A 17,382-nucleotide genomic window follows, 5' to 3' on the forward strand; every position below is an offset into this window, starting at 1 on the left:
AAAAATAAGCTAAAAGAACAGGTACCATTTTGTCATCTTATGCTTACATCCATATCCACTAATCTACCGATCACAGTATAGCAACTTGCACATACTTCACATATCTAAAAGTAAAAATCTCATCAGCTTTAGCTGCATTACTTTTCATCACTGTTGCCTCTCCACATGGCAATTTAATCATATATAAGAAAATTACGGGAGAGGTAGGTGTATAAAGAACATCTACTTTTGGAGATCCACCATTTTTTTTTTCCCCAAAAGAAAGCTCCTCTAGCCTCTTCATCCTGATTTGAGGCAATGGCAACTGAAGCTGGAATACTGGAATCCATCTCAGAAAAGGTGAGAGAAACCAATCCCAGCTTCACTCGGTGCTTTCTGTTTTAGCTAACTGTAGCACTAGTTCTAGGAAATTCATGATCTCCACCAAGCATTATACTAATACCTGAGGATTTAGTTTCCAATCTTCACAAAGATGAGCTTCTCCAAGCACCACCAAACTGGAACTCCTTGGTAGGCAGGATCATCTAAGAATTTCTGTCATATATTCTTTGAATTTGCTAAGATGTGACAAGCTTCACTCTTTTGTAAAGTAGATTAAATCCTCTGGTTCCACCAGATTTCATAATATTCATGAGTAAAAAGAATGAATATGATGAAAAATTTCCATGTTTTTGTGGTTTGGTACACATTCTACATTCTATGGATTCTTCTTATTTTATCTGACAAGATACAGTATATTTGCATGCTGTCCAATCTCATCAACGCATATTACTGCTTTTTCCTAATTGGAAACAATTTTGCAATGTCCTTGTGGGCGGATCTGAGGATTAAATAAACTAAAGTTCTTGCTCGTTTTAGTACATACCATCATCATAAATTTAAAATCAAACAATTATGAATTAAAGAAAATTTCAAATCCTCAGCCAGGACATGATATGCAGTCACTACCAGACTCAGACGCGATTTGATTCAGGAAGATGATGACTCATCTTATAGTTGCAGTTAAGCATGAATTTGTAGGTTACTGAGCTTCAAACAGGCAATTTAGATGGTCACAATTGGAAATAATCACCTATTACTTGGAAAGAGTGCAAGGTAACCAAAGCTGCAGAAGTAAATAACAGAGGAAGAAAAAATATAGCAGAGCTTCAACTTAGACAAAATAAATTCTGATTGCTATAAAATTGGAGATATAGCTGAATTAGATCCATGGTTACCATTGATGCTGACATGGTGATTCAAAGGCTGAACTAAGTTACCCAAACATCTAATAATCAACTACTCACACAAACATGCACAAGATAAAGTGCAGAATTACATACATGATCTTCTAGACATTTTTATTATCCAAAAACGTTCCTACTAACTATATATGGTTATTTGTGTTTTTGAATGCTTTCTACCTCTTAATAGATATTAAATACTTTGGTTCCACGAAACTAAAATACAGTGCAGGGAAATTAATATCTGTGCCCCACTACCCCCCAACCCAAACACCCCTGAATGCACACAGATACACCCGCACCCGCACATGCAAACACAGAGTTAGACAAAGCATTTCTCATCGAACTTCTATTGGTGGAGTTAATGAACTTTTGGCAGGTACATGACCTTTGTTCCATCACTCGGTGAGAATACCATCTTGTAGGCACCAATGTTGATGTACATCAACCACTGATGAGTTGTTTAACACCACCACAACAGTTCAAATGCAAGTAGTGCAGTCCAACTCATATGCATATGTATACAGAGTTGAGTCAAGGGGGTGGTTTGGATTCTAATCACAACAGGGGAGTGACTGCATCATGCAAAAAGGAAGTGTTCCTCTAGAAAAATCAAAGGTTATCATAACTTGGGCAGCCTAAAAATTGTTTTGAAAACAAATTTTCTGGAAAAAAAGTAAATACAAAATATGGTAAACTATTGATTATATGTCAAAAGAAGCAGCCAAGTGGCTAAGTTTAAGTTTGGTTCTTCAGGCATGTTCCTTAGAAGTGAAAAATCTAGAGATATGTTCAGGTTTACCATAGTTTCAAACATATTTTAACCATAAAATCTTAATTTTTAGTTTTATTTTCTCTAGTTTAGCTACTTTAATCTATATCCTGAAATTTTCAACATTAATTTGCCTAAGATACATTTTCTTTTGTGTGATAATTTATTTTAATGCTTTAACATCCATGAATTTTTTGAAACTAATAGCTGACCTTACCATATTCCATTGTAGTATATTAATGAACTGATATGCTTGCATATCAATGCTCTTCATTTTGACATGACATATGCTTTGACAACTGAATTTTACACTTCACCTTTTAGTGGAGATGTATTTTTATTTTTATATATCACTTTTATGTGCAAAAAATGTAATGTAAAACAAACTTTTACCGGATCTTGTACTAGTACCATGTTCATACAGTGTCAAAACACCGTGCACAGAGGTTGGTTCGGCGTACCAACACTTGGAACACCCCCTATACTAAGTACCGGTATGGTACGATATTACCCACTATGAGGTGGTATGCATCGGTGCTGCTAACTTTGTTGTTGACCTTAGTTCATGTTCACAATAGTGATATAACAACATAAGTGGTTTTCCTTCATTCAAACACCTAAATTTTTAAAACATATAAAAAAGAAGAAAGATAAAAGGAAGGTTTTAAATATCAGTACTAAACCCCATTTTCCAATCAGAACAATATGGTATTGGTACGATACTATACCGAGGGTACATATAGAAACTAACAGCATCAAAAGAATGAAAACTATCAATATCAATTGGTACGGTCACTATGGTAAGATCAGTATGTGCAAGTGCCGGCTGATACACACTAGTGCAGATGGTTTTGGCATTCCTATGGTATCAACAGTACTGCACCGAACTGCTGGTTTTTAAATCCATGGAAAAAAAAGCATTGCTTGTTCTTAAGGTCCTAACGTTAACTCTGAATGGAACATCAGTGCACGGGAACTCATTTTCTATCTTCATTTTAAATTGCTTTAATTAATCCATACTTCAAAAATTGTCAGAGTATTGAAGTTTTTTATAGGCAGACTTAATGTTCTGTTTTTGATACTAGTCAGCTCCAACTATGTAATACCTATCATTTTACCTGTTTATGATTGCAAACAGCATACTGGCAGTAGCTTATCTGTAGTTAATAAAACATTTATATCCAAACGCTGATATACAGATCAAATCAGGTAAATTGGTAGAGAATATAATGCAAATTGCATAAAAATAGTGAGATTATGGGATGATGGAACATATACCATCAGAAGTCTCTGAGTAACGGCTCTACTACAGAAATACTTAGGAGGACCATTATTAGGAATGATGTATCATATATGTGTACCACTTCAATCTGCATAACCAAACAGCTTGAACAATGAAAAGTGTTCAATCAGGGCAAAATATGTACCAGCTAATATAACAAAATCTGTCGTAGAGATAGTTGGTACATTCTATAAGTTAGCCTCGGAGTGTAGTGGACTTCTCTTGTGCAAGACACCTCTCCTGGTTTTGAGGTCCAACGAATTCAAACAACGAGGGTAGCAAATTCTTCTGCCAGAAAAACATACTCAAAGGAGAGCCATGTGCACAAATAGTCTTAGTAATTGATTTAGCCTGTCGCATTAGCCCGTGGACACAGCTTAAAACATGATACACAGAAAACTGTGTTCACTTGTAATTTCCCAATAAACACAGTGAACTCTTTTCTTTTCTTTCTTCTATCGACCTTTTCTATATGTATACTAAGGTTTTTCTATCTGAAGCTTTCTCAACTGCTCTCTCTCTTTTGTAGGTTACCAGCCCTCTCTTTATAAATGAGTGGCTCTCATATTTTCTACCTCATGCAAGTGATAGTCTCACAGATAGCAACAAGTTTTTACGTACTAAAAAGATATAACAGAGGATACATAATATTATAGGCACGAAGACAATTTAAGCACGTTCTTGAATTAAACTCAGGTCTACTTCCATTGAAATTTGTAAAGTTCTATCCCTTTTAATGAAAAATTATAAGAAAATGTGTCTTCCATAGTATTATAACATTTCATAAAGCTACTTCTATCATCTTAGAATCTCCCTTTAGGGGAAGAATATGGTGGTCTGAAAATCTAGTACCAGTTTTCATAACTTCCTATAGTCATGTTTTTCTGCAGAAAGAACAAGATGAAACAGAAGATTTAAGATGTGTTCCAAATCACAAACCACCAGAATACACAAATAAACCACTGGAAGTTTTGAAGGAACATTCAAATGAATCAGAAATCAAGGGAGGTGAAACTGATTCAGCTGCTTTGCAGAGCTCACAGATGATTGGGCAATACCCCCCTTATAAAGCTGCCACACCTACAAGTGAAAGCAGCACTTTATCTGAGTCATCTAAAGATCAATCCTCACATTCAGTTACTGTAGGGATAATAGATAGCTCAGAGGGTGAAGTTTTTGTTGAAGCACCTCCTGGAGTTCAGATTCATTTAGAGGATATCTGCAATGGTTCCAATGCTGGTATACAAAGAGAGGACCCAATTAATAAAGAAAAGGAGAAGCTAGAGAGTGGAATCATTCTGCAGAAGGATCAAAAAGATGACCTGGATGAGGAAAAAGATGTCACTGTCCCAAAGAATTCATCATCAGAGGCAAATTTCACAGATGCAAGTCTTTATACTGCAGCTGTTACAAATGTCCCACTTGAAGAGAAAATGCAGAGGAATGATTTTGGGAATGACCATCCTGTCAAAAAATCTGATGAGCATATTGTTGAATCAATTGGTGCTAATCAGAACACTGAACAAGCTGATGTTTTGGGTGAGGAAAAGACTTCAACTGGAATCCATGAAACCTCAGTGGTCAACCAATACCAAGATCTAGAAAACTTGGGAGATAACGTGGATGATAAACAGCCTGAGAAATCCATCGATTTGGTGCATGAAAAGCAAGATCTTGAAGCAATCAAAGATAAAGAGAAATCAGAAACACAGGAATCAATTGAAAATTTAAGTGCAAATACAGAAAGATTACAACTTCCAGAGGACTTGGGTGAAACAGGGTTACAGAAAGAGGATGAAGAAAATGATAAAGTTGATGCATCTGAAGAGGAGATCCTTAAATCACTAGATACCACAGAAAAAGTAAGTGAAATACAGTATGGGAAGACCTCAGCTGATGTATCTGTCAAAGAGTTATCCAATCTTCAGTCAGCAGAGGAATCTGTGCTGGAGGATGAAATGTTGTTAGAGAAAGTTAAGAAAGTATCTTTTAAGGAACAAGAAGCAATTCAAAGCGCTAGGGTGATACTAATAGAAATGGAGCCTTGCAAAGAACAAATGCATACAGAAATGGACACTCGTAAATGCACTTCACAGATGAAAAAAGAACCAGAAGAGTCTAACATCATCGAAGACAGCATGGCAGACAAGGATGTTGAGTGCATTAATTTAGTTTCAACAGAGAAGAGCCCCGAGACAATTTATGCAAGCAAAAATATAGAGACTGAAGATTTGGATGAAAGGAAAGAGGATGGACAGATGGATGCCTCCCTCTCAACAAAAACAGAAGTTCTGGGCATTGAAAATGACCAAATGATTACTATGATTCATAAAGAAACATACAGTGTGCTGTATGAAGAGAACAGCCTTGAAGCAAATGATGCCATGGATGCTGGAGATGATTCAAAGAAAGGAGAGAATTTGAATGAACAGGCCAAAGCCAAATCCGTAGAAGAGAAGTTCGAAGAGGCTTCCAGGATTGTAGAAGTGCTTGATACAAGAGAAACTAAAGCAGCAGCAATTTCTATGGATGAGCCTCATGTTGTACCCACTACTGACATATTAACAGAGGATATAATTCAAGATCAAGAAACCACACATTCGAGAGATGAAAAGGAAAATGAGGTCCTAGAAGAAGAGGAAAACAGTTATGACAATATCGATGCCTCTGCCTCTTCACAATTAACAGATGAGATACAGTCACTGACTGAAGAAAAAGAGGCTCAGAAGTTTGAAGAAATATCTGATGTAGTGCAGGATAAAGATCATTGTCATGAAAAAGTACTCAACCAGGATGACTTGAAGGCCCAGATCACAGTGTATGGCATACCAGAGGTATCAAAGGCTCAAAAAGAGGAAGGTATACAGGAACACGAGGACAAAGATGGAATAAATATTGACAAAATTGAAAGAGTTTTTGAAGATAAGCATGTTCAAGCAATAGCTGAAACAAAACCATCCAATCGCATAAAAGCTTCAGAAAAAGGACATGCACAAGAAGCTGTATCTGGACACACTGAAGAGCATGTTGATGAAACAATCAATGAGGGAACTTTAGGTTGTGAACGAATAAAAGCTGAGACAGACAGTGCTAAGCTTGAAAGCAATTTCATTGTGGTGTCTAAGGAAGTTGAAGTAACTGAAGGAATTGCAAATACTGAAGAAGTAAATATAGACAGCAAATTGCCCATGAGCATGGAAGAAATGCCCAAGGAAGATGAAGCGATGTGTGAGGAGACTGAAAAAGCAGCTGCTGAATTGATACATGAGTATCAGGTAATCTATAACTGACAAATCATTCCATACATAATTTTTCATTAATAGTTTTAATTTGAAGTCTTTTTAATCTTGAGGTGTGCTGTCAATTTAACAAGCTGTTCATGAGCACTTGCTTCTGACTCAATATTTCCCTTGATAATGGATTCCCAAATAGTAATCAGGCCAAACTTGAGAAATGGCCATCTCTCTCAAGCTTGGCCTGATTAAGCTCTTAATAACATATTATATTATATTTCTGTGCATATACAGTTCCTACTTTTTACATATCATATTGACATATATTGCATAACATAACAGTGATGCCAACTATTAGCTGAAATGCTTCCTATGATTAAAAAATAATTCACACTTTAAACTGAGATCTAACACTTGGATCAATTCTCGACATGAATTGGTGGGAAAGCGCAAAGAAAGATCATCCAATAAAGAGAGGTGCTCAAGTCCATGTTTAAAGTTACGAAAAAGGATTTGGAAAAGCTTGCGATAACAGAAGTGAACCATAGGAATAATTGGTGAATAAGAATTCGTAGAGTTAACCCAAATGGTTGGCACAAGGCAACAACTCTTGATGGTCTAGAGTCATGAGAATTCCAGCAGTGACAATAGAGGGTCGATTTATCATTTGTTTATAATTTCTTCAGGAGCATCTACATATGTATATATTTATGTATAATCACAACTTCCTTGCAAATTTTTTAAGTTTTTTCCTTTCTCTTTCTTGACAAAACATACTAGTATAAGCCCCTTCTCTCGCAATAAGCTCACCCAGTCTCTCTTGCACATGACCATAAAGTGCAATTGGTTTTTCCATCTATTCTTCTATTACTGAAACACAAATTGGAATGCACACAGTTTGGAAAAAGAAAAGCTTTGATATATTTTACATTTCTTTTCTTATTACATGTTTGAATTCGATTTTTGTATTTCATGCAGACTATAATGACAAACGATTTGAACAAGACTGGGATCCCAATTGAAAAGAATGAGAACTCAAAGGAAAATGTTGGTGATTTACCTCTTGCACAAAATTTGGAAGAAGAAACCATACAGGTCTGTGAAAATATGGATCACATTAAACAAGAGCTGGAGCCTGAAACTGTTGAAAATGCTTCAAAATCAGCATCTAGACATCAGAGTCAAACAACCATAGGTGATACAGAAGCCACTGATCTTGACAGATTGGGAGATGGTGTAAGCATGGACAAAACACTTGGTGCTTCATCCACCATTCAAGCTTTCATTTTGAGGGATACACAGAAAGCAACTGATCCAGAAGAGGCTGAAGAGAAAATATATGAAAAAACCAATGAGAATATAAGCCATGATAAACATTTAGGAAGATCTCTTGAGGAGGAGGCTCAGAAGGGTATCCACCAAAAAATTGACGATGACAGAAGGATGGAAGATATTATTCTTGGAGACGAACAGATAGATGACACAAAAGCAAGATTGTGCTCGAATGAGGAGCAAATGGAAGGTAAGAAACTTGATAAAGGAGATGAACTTAAACAAGGGAAGGAAACTTACGAAGCTATTGTGAATAAAGATATCTGTCTAGAAGAGAATCCAATTGTAGATGCTCCAGAAAATGTCCAGAAGGACAAGAAGTGGGGAAACAAGCTTGAGAAACCCTCTGATGAGATCTCTGTGAAAATCCTCATGGCTCAAGAGCGTTCTTCCAACAAAGAAGATGTCAAGGAAAAGGGCTCTCCAGAGGAGAAAGAAGAAAGCTCCCAGGAACCGGATGAAGTAGGTGTAACACTTGAGCAAACAGTAGATAGACTGGGAACAGAAGATCTGAGTCATAAACCACATTGTAAAGATGAAAAGGTATTGAAAAGTTTGCACAACAATGCTAATCTATTTTCTTCATCATTGTTTACATCTGACAATGGAAGTTAGTTACTAAATAATCACATAAGATTATAAAAAAATAAAAAAAAGACTAAAAAAAACCAGTACGAGAACAAAAAAGGTCACAGCCTTGTTCCTACAATATACTTGTTTTTTTTCATTATTTTTTCCACAAAAATTCTTTTAGCTATACGAATTTTGCTTTAAACATGAGCCATTGTGTTATTTCACCAGTGTACTAACCAGGGTCTGACTCTCAGAGAAAAGCCAATCATACAGAAGGTGCATGCTCACAAGCTAATTTGCATCTCTTGTGGTCTCCCTCAACAAACAGAATCTTTATCTCTTCTCGACCCTTAATATATAGGTTCATTCCTCCACATCTTTGCCCATCCTTTCAAAGTTCTGCACTTGTGCCCTAACAAGTTGTAAACCTGAAACACCTAACCTGGAATACACTTCTTAGACATGACATGTCAGGTCATACTTTATACCGCCATCACAGATGCACTCAAGTTGCGAAGCAAGTTTCTTTCATTTTATCCTTCATTGAACTGGTTCAGCGACTATCATATCAGCATTCCATGATTCCAATATTATATATAAGCTTCAAGGCCTACTTTTGCTAAAGATCATTGCATATTATCTTGTTGAAAAAAATTTCCTACTCTTTTACAATTAAATCTAATAATTCGACCATGTATTTTTTGGTTGAGTGAACAACCATTTATAAATATCACTAAATTGTCATCTTGATGAATATTTTAATGATTTAAAATCTTTCAAGCAGCCTTCCACCATCACTGGTCAAAATGCCAATGCTGATGAAGCTCGAAATGAAAGCAGTGTTGATATATCTGATACACATGAATTGGCCGGGCAACATATAGATGATTTAGAGGGCAGTAAGCATGAAGAGGTCTCAAACTCCGCTTATGAAGATCCGATTGATGAAAATACTGACACCAAAGACAACAAAGTAGTTGATGACCACGACAAGGCATCTCAAAATCTTGAAATGATCTCAGTATCTGAAGATAAGAACCGAGAGATAACATGTGAAACTGAAGCTACCAAGATTGAGAATTTGAACGCTGATTACAACCTCAACAATATGGTATTTTCTCCACATGTTTTTTTTTTTAACCTTGACATATTAACCATAAGATTGAGCAATAGATTATTTTACCATGTCCTTTATAATTCAAAATTTCATATATCAAAGCTTATATTTTTTTTTTTCATCTACGAAGCAGATTTCTGAAACGATAAATATGAATGGTGACAATGAAACTGCAAGGTCAATGGATGAGGAATTTCTAGAAAAGAATATTAAGGATACTTCTGATAGTCATTCCTTGGCCATGCAAAAAATACATGATGCAGCTGGGGAAAAGCATGAATCAGATACCAGCATTGAATCTGAAGAACAAATTCATCAAACTACCAGCAACAAAGACAACATTGACACTGATATCTGCAAAGAAAACACAGACTCCAATAGACTTGGTTTCATATCAGAATCAGGACCTGAGGACCAGAGTGGAGAATCAGATGCCCCCAAAGTTGACAACATTGCAGATGATGATAAGCTTAAGGTTGGTCTTTATCTAATACATCTACATTTAATTTCTTAAATATGGTATAACTTATTTAATTAACCATGTATTTTCTTCACCTCAAAATTACCAAGTACTTTCATGATTCGTTCATCTTAATTAAAATTTAAAACTTTAAAGTTTTTTTTAAGCAGAATCCTGAAATTGCTAGTATAATTGACGATCCTCAAAATGCACAAATGAAGGATATTAAAGGCATATACAAGAACATTGATGAAATTCCTGATGCAGTTATTGGGAAGTATGAAGAACACACCAATTTTTTTGGTGTAAAACAGATTTATCAAACTACCAACAACAAAGACGAGATAGAAATTAATGTCCACAAAGAAAAGACAGAATCTGAGAAGCTTGAAATCATCTCAGTAACAGTTCTTAAGGACCAATATCAAGAGATAATTGGTGAATCAGAAGCCGCCATGAGTTGCAACTTAACTAATGATGATGAGCTCAACAACATAAACTTTGAGAAGACAGACTCCAAGAAGTTTGGAATCAGCTCAGCATCAGTAGTTAAGGAGCAATACAAGAAACAACTGGTGAATCAGAAGCCACCAAGAGTCACAAATTAACCTATGACGGTAACCTCAATAATATGGTGGGATCCTTTTCTATTTCATGCTTTTGTAAACTACTATAGTTCAATGCAGAAAACTCATTTACTTAATCATGTTTTTTTCCCCTCAAACTCCCATCATAATGATGATGTTGTCATTGGTTTATCATTTTTGGAGCAGATTCCTGCAACGGGTGATCTGAATGATGACCATGAAACTGCAAAGGTGAAGTATCAAAGCATCCTAGAAAGGAGTATGGACACTATTTTTGATAGTCGCACATCAGTCCTGGAAGAAACATATGGCAGAGTTAATGAGAAGCATAAAGCCCCCAATCCCATGGCTGAAGAACAGATTCATCAAGCTACCAATACCGAAGAAAATATACAGGTTGCTGTCTATAATGAAAACATAGACATTAAAAGTCTTGAAATTGTTGTAAAATCAGTGCCTGAGGACCAGAGTCCAGACAAAATGACCAGCAAGATTGAGAAGACACTTGATGAAGATATGATCAACGATACGGTCATTCCTTTATCCAATTCACAGGCTTCAATCAAGGATAGGTTACAAGAAGAAGAAAATCTTACAGTATATGCTGAATCAACTGGAGTGCAACAAAGCACAGAAAGACCAATTTTGAAAGAAGAAACTAACAATGATGCAACATTAGGATCAGGCTTGAAACATAATGTTATAGAAAATGCTTGTGAATTGGAATCTGAAGAAAAGCAAGATGAAGTACCAGAGAAAAAAGAAACTTCAGATACAGTCCTTGAAGAATCTCCTAGCATGATGAGTGATACACTTGAAAGATCTATTGAAATTTTGAGTGAAAAACAGATGATATGGGAAAAGGAAGCAAATGAGAATAAAGCCTCTTTGAGCATGGGATGTGATTTTGTTGAAGAAGGATTCCAGGAAGACAAAGAGGAAACAAAGATTGCAGACCTAGCACCTGAAAGTGCATACAGCAATAAAAGCAATGAAACAAATGAAGTAAACAATAGCACGAAAATTGGAATCACAAATAAAGAGGTCGGTTTGGACTTTATTGTTATTATTATGCACATAAATAAATAGACCTTGTCTTTTCCCTCTTTTCTTATTTGATGGCTTTCAAGTTGAAGGTGTCATTCATCATACAGGTTGAGACATCTGATGACGACCAAAGTCATGAAGCAAGCTGCTTGGGCAAAGAGGTTAGACCATACCAATAACTGGAATTGTATCATATCACTAAACTGAAGGAGTAAGTATTTCTTGGTACCATACTATCATTGAAATCTGAAAGGCTCCCTATGATGCAGCATATAATCATCAAACTTCAGAGTGAAGATAATGAAAATGCAAACATTAAGGATGAGGAGAGCACAAACAACAGGGTTAATGACACACCTGTCACCAGTGCATTGGGCAGTGAAGCAGCATCTGGAAGCTTGCACGGAGGTCAGAGAGAGTCAATAACTAGGGAAGAAGAAACAATAAGAAATATGAAATTAGATCAAGAGGTTTGTTTAATATAAAAATTTCCAAGTTTATTTCTCTTCCTCTCCCTTTGCCCTCCATCCATTATCATTTTATCCTGTGACACAGGCTGCCTCTGATTTGACATCAGTAGAACAAAACTTGGAAGAGATAATCAAGACAGATCTTGCCAACATACATATATTAGAAGAGGGTGTAAGTCATGCTAAAAAGGTTTGTACCAAGAGATATTAAAGTTGGGAAGCAATTAATTATAGAGGAAAAGCACTGAGTTGAGTCATCTATGAAATCTTGTTTTTTATTCCCTTTTTAACTCACTTTCTTCATTTCAACTAAACAGAAGCTCCAGCTGTTTTTTTTTTTAACTACATAGACGTTTTGCTTATCAAAAAAGTTTCCAACCGACCAGTATATATGTGGTGCAGAAATACAATTTAGTTGCTCAGTACATGGAGTCTGAGGTTGTCCATTCAAATGATGAAGAATGTATAAGCAACACTGACGGTAACTTACACACAATGCCTGTACCTGCCAAAGAAGGGAGAAAGGAAATACAAGAAAAACATGAGAAGTACCCTAATTACGAAGAACAGATTCATGAGAGCAGAATTGCAAACAACAACATGGATGACAATACCCTTGAAGAAGACAAGAATATTGAGGAGATTGAAAGAGATCCTGTGAGGGTGTCTGAAGAACAGAGCCATGAGGGTACCACTAGAACAGGAATCATTGAGAATGAGATACTCGAGGGTGCATTAGCTGCTTCCCAAAATTTTGATGAAGACAAAACAAGCAAAATAGCTTTTTTATCAGAGGGCAATGAGCATGGCTCTGAAGCAGGGGAAGTATGCAAAAGTGCAATTTGTACACTCTTAAGAGAAGCCAAAGCTATTGATGGAGCAGCATCTGGAACAAGCATGCAGCCTGAAGGTATGGAGGCTGATGAGCTAAATGAGGCTCATACATCAGTCTTCAACAGAAAATCCGAAAGCCTTGACCCTGAGAAAAATCAGGAAGAAGAGACACCAACAAGAGAGAGAGGTTCAGATGCATGCATTGGAACACCCTCCAACTTGGCCTCTGTGGAACCTGCATTGGCTGCTAGAGCTGAGAATATGGTAGATCTAACTAAAGAAGAATGGAAAGCAACCAAAATAATGGACAAAGAGGTCAGAATATGGCATCTAACTAATTCCATTTTCCTATTCTTTTGTTACTTGTGTTTCTCCTATCATTAACATTCTAAGCTGTTACTTTATCTGCTATGCAGGTTAAAGACTCTGTTTTGGCATCTCATGAAAACTCTGAAACAACAGCTGAAACAAAATCCACTGAACTTGAGCCAAAGGATGATTCTTTAACAGTAAAACAGAATTCAGTTGAAGAAAACATGCAAAAGGATGCCTATTGGGTAGGTCCAGAAGACCATATCCATGATGCGACAGAGGATCGTGAAACTTCAGAATGGGTTGCACTAGAGAACAGAAACAAAGAAGAGATGGAAGAAAGAGAAATGTTACAGTCAAAGAAAATGGAAGAAGGGAGAAAAAAGGAAAGCAAAGAAATACCGGCAGACATGGAAATTTCTGAAGCAATTTATCCCAGTGAGTGCAACAATGAGAGTTCAGAAGAGAAGGGAACTTTAAATAAAGGTTTGGAGAAAGAGACATTGGAGGTTGTGGAGCTTGGAAAACCTCTCAGTGCCTTTAACATAATGGAAGAGAGTGAATTTACAGACAGGTTTGTGCCAAACGAAGAAGAGCCAGAAGTTGAAAGAAGTTTACAGGCAAAGGAAATGAAAGATGAGAAACAAGAGGAAGGCAATAAAATACAATCAAAGGAGAAAATCTCTGAAGCAGATAGCACCAACAAATGCAACAAGGAGAGTTCAGAAGAGAAGGAAATTTCAGAGAGGGGTACAGAGAAACAGAAACCGGGCGATGTGGAACTTCAAAATATCCTGAATGTGGTTCCTGAGGGGCTTGAAGTAGCTTATCAAACTGAAAACATTAATCCCGATGGACAAGAAAAAGAAGTTATTGACAATATCCTTGAAGAAGGCTTTCATAAAAAAGAAGACAAGGCACTTGAAGATACAGTAATTAACTTGGATATCGTCGATCATAGTAATGAGCCAAATCATGATTCTGATGCTACAGAAGGTGTACTTGCACAAGAAAAGGTATATTTATAGATTTTTTGAACATTTTTCCAATTGTTACTACCTATAAATTTACTAAAATATTAGCACATTCTCATTTCTGCCCATGACTTGCATCAAAGCTTTTACTGAATTTCTGATGAGCAGATCCTAAAAGTAGCGAATTTCAGCGCAAAAGAAGAGGATCAAATAAGGATGGTTGGCAATTCATCCATCAAGAGTGATTTGGTAGAAGAAATCAAACATGTAGAACCATCAGGATCTCACCTACAGGAGAGTGTGGAACCTAAGGCCCTTGAAACTGAGGAGAAATTTGAGAACATCATCTTTGAGGAAGAATCTGAGAAAAATGAAAAGTTGGGTGTGGGGTCACAGAATGATGCAAATGAAGTGATGCAGCTAGAAGAAGCATCAAACATGGTGTTCGACAGACTTCTGACAACTGGCTTGAGTGAGAAAACTGAAACAAAGATCACAGCTGAAGATGTTGAAGCTCCTGATGTTTCCCATGTAAGAGACAAACCTCTCCACGAACAGATTCAGGGATATGAGAACAAAACCGAGATAAAAAAACCAGAAACCAAAAGGGAGTTTGAGGAAACTGATACCATAGTGAATGAAACCCTAAATGATAAGGTCAGGCTGAAATAACCAGAATCTTAATCTTTTCTATATTCTGTTTCCTCCCTTCTAAATTTATTTTTAACAACTAAATAGAAGCTTTTGTCTGCACTACAGGTAAAGGAACCAGGTTATATGTCATCAGAAAAGAACCATGTGAAGATGGAATTGTCTGAGAAGATAGATACCACATCACCAGTAGATGAGGAGGAGCCAACAAAGAATGTTGAATTTTCATCAATTACAACAGCATCAAGCAGTGAAATCATGCAGGATGTCAGTGAGAACCTTGATAAGGAATCTGTGCCCAAAGAATCCACTCAGATAGATGCTAAGACCAAGGTTATGGGTATTGAATTTGCAAATAATATGATGAATGATGAAGAAGGGCCAGTTGCAATTGAGAAGTTTGAGCACATATCCACCAATTCAGTATTTGTAGACAGGACATGTAACAAAAACAGTATGACCACTGATGCTAATGAGAAAGGTGAAGAGGCCATAGACCAAGAAGACAGAGAGAAGCTAGAAGAAGCTTCAAACTCAGTGTCCAATGAAAAGGTCGATGAGTGGGACGATTCTTTGGTAGCATTCATTGAGGATAAGGATAACTCACAAAACCCACCTATCAAACAAGCAACAGCAGTGACCTCATCAGCAGAAGAAAAGGAAATGATATGGCAGATGGAAGGGGAAACTCATGAAAAAGTTAGAGATTTTCGTAATTCAGAAAATGAGGAAAACCAACAGACTGACCAAGATGATTTGCCTGTATCGCGTATTTTAATGGACCAAATCCTGCAGGAAGAAGGTGATAAGCTCGCGGAAGCCTGTGATGCAAAGCGTGAAGATAAGCTACAAGAAAACATTCATGATCAGCAAAATGATGTCAACATATCAAAACAAGAAAGAAATTCAGTCTCATTGTCTGTTGAACAGGTAAAAGATGACACAAGCATATCTGAAGGCAAAGAAGAAGCTTTGTTAAAAATTGAAGGCAGTTCTAATTTGGTGCAACAGAGCCATGATTTAAAGAAAGATACAGAAAATGCAATATTAAAGGATGATGAAAGCCCAGACAGAAATCTTCATGACACATCTCTAACAATGACAGTTGGTGAAGATGTGAAGGATGAACTTTCTCATTTATTGGCTAAAGAATTAACCAACATTGTTTCATATAATAACATGGAACCGGTATTAGCAGAGGAAGGTAGTCCAGAAAGTAAAGCGAATCTTGATGAGTTGAAAAAACAGGATAATATAATTCCAATACCTGCCCCTGAAATGATGACAGAAAGCACAATCAAAAAGGATGATGAAAGCCTGAAGACAAACAGTGATGTTGCAACTGTTATTGAGGCTTTTGAAGAGGATACTTTAAAGAAAGAGAGCGGAAATGAAAGTCCAGAAATTTCTCAGGGCATTGCAGAGAATGATAAAGCTTCCTATGCAACATCTGAGGAGAAGACTCCTTCGGCTGCTGAACCAGTTGGAAATGCAAAGGGTGAAATTCAGGTTGAAGAAACTGTATCAAATATCCAGGGTGATCAAACTGGCAAGTCCTTCCAGTCTTCTAGTGTTGAAGACAATACACTTGGAGAAGCTTCAGAAACTCAGTCAGGAGGTATAAAAGTCGAGAATGGAAAAAAGAATCAAGATGGAAATGCAGAAAGTCGAATGAAAGATGAGAAAAAAAACCTACTTGAAGAATTAGAAGTAGCTGATTCACATAAGGTCCAGCAATCTGAGTCCATAGTGGAACCTACCAATGAAACAGTCCAGGCAGGGGAAAGGTTCTTGGCAGAAAGAAGCCCAACAGTCAGTGCAGATGAAAAGCAAGCTAAAGAGATAGCAGATGCCCATATGAAGGAAGAGAAAACGGATGAAGAGAAATATGAAAAGGAAGAGGAAGATGAAAATAAAACTGAGGAATCTGGCCATGATGCGGCAGTAGTTGTGGAAGCTAAAGACGCAGATGTGAAGCCAGCACACAAGAAATCACACAATATTCTATCAGGTGTTGGATCAAAGGTCAAGCATTCCATTGCAAAAGTGAAGAAGGCCATAACAGGTAAATCTTCACATTCAAAGACACTTTCATGAAGATAAGAACGGTTGTAGAGGAATAGATTATGAGCATGTGTCAGGATACTTCTTTTGGTTTTTCTTTTAGCAAGCTTTTGTTATCATGTTAGCAAGGAAGTGGAATTGAATGGTCTTCATCATATATATAGCCCCTGATGCTCATTTTAATCGGATAATTCCTTTACTGTGGGGGTACTCATAACAGTCAGAGACTGGTGATCTTTTATTTTGGACCATAATGTGATTAAGTCTAGAGTGCCAGTTTGAGATGTGTGAATATGTACACTATATTATCTGTTGTTATTGTCAATCTGTTTGAATGAGACCAGTTTGCTAGCGTATTGCATAAGATTTCACTTCTTTTTGCATTAAAATGAATTTACATTTTCCATTTTGGGTCCTCCTGAAATTATTCCAAAGTACGTAGAAGTAATAG

The 17,382-nt window shown here is 36.7% G+C and overlaps 1 protein-coding gene across 6 annotated transcripts; it reads left to right on the forward strand.

Moving 5' to 3' along the window:
• Window positions 1–82: 82 nt before the first annotated feature.
• LOC103711560 (A-kinase anchor-like protein) lies at window positions 83–17,295 on the forward strand. 6 transcript variants are annotated; one of them, XM_088711284.2, is made up of 14 exons: window positions 184–339; window positions 455–510; window positions 4,152–6,552; window positions 7,489–8,385; window positions 9,200–9,526; window positions 9,663–10,007; window positions 10,766–11,623; window positions 11,734–11,787; window positions 11,896–12,096; window positions 12,182–12,286; window positions 12,499–13,245; window positions 13,347–14,258; window positions 14,385–14,873; window positions 14,976–17,295. In XM_088711284.2, the coding sequence occupies exons 1-14, from the start codon at window positions 298–300 to the stop codon at window positions 16,962–16,964; spliced, it is 9,423 nt and encodes a 3,140-aa protein (XP_088567410.2). In that variant the 5' UTR covers window positions 184–297; the 3' UTR covers window positions 16,965–17,295. The 6 variants fall into 6 exon arrangements, with proteins under 6 accessions (XP_008795980.4, XP_017699404.4, XP_088567410.2 ...); XM_088711285.2 differs by having other exon boundaries at window positions 9,666–10,007; XM_008797758.5 differs by lacking the exon at window positions 455–510 and having other exon boundaries at window positions 83–339; window positions 4,168–6,552; window positions 9,666–10,007.
• Window positions 17,296–17,382: the final 87 nt, after the last annotated feature.

The sequence above is a fragment of the Phoenix dactylifera genome, chromosome 15, assembly GCF_051530095.1.
Source record: "Phoenix dactylifera cultivar Ajwa chromosome 15, Ajwa_hap1_PhDact_Kaust_v1.1, whole genome shotgun sequence".
NCBI lineage: Eukaryota > Viridiplantae > Streptophyta > Magnoliopsida > Arecales > Arecaceae > Phoenix > Phoenix dactylifera.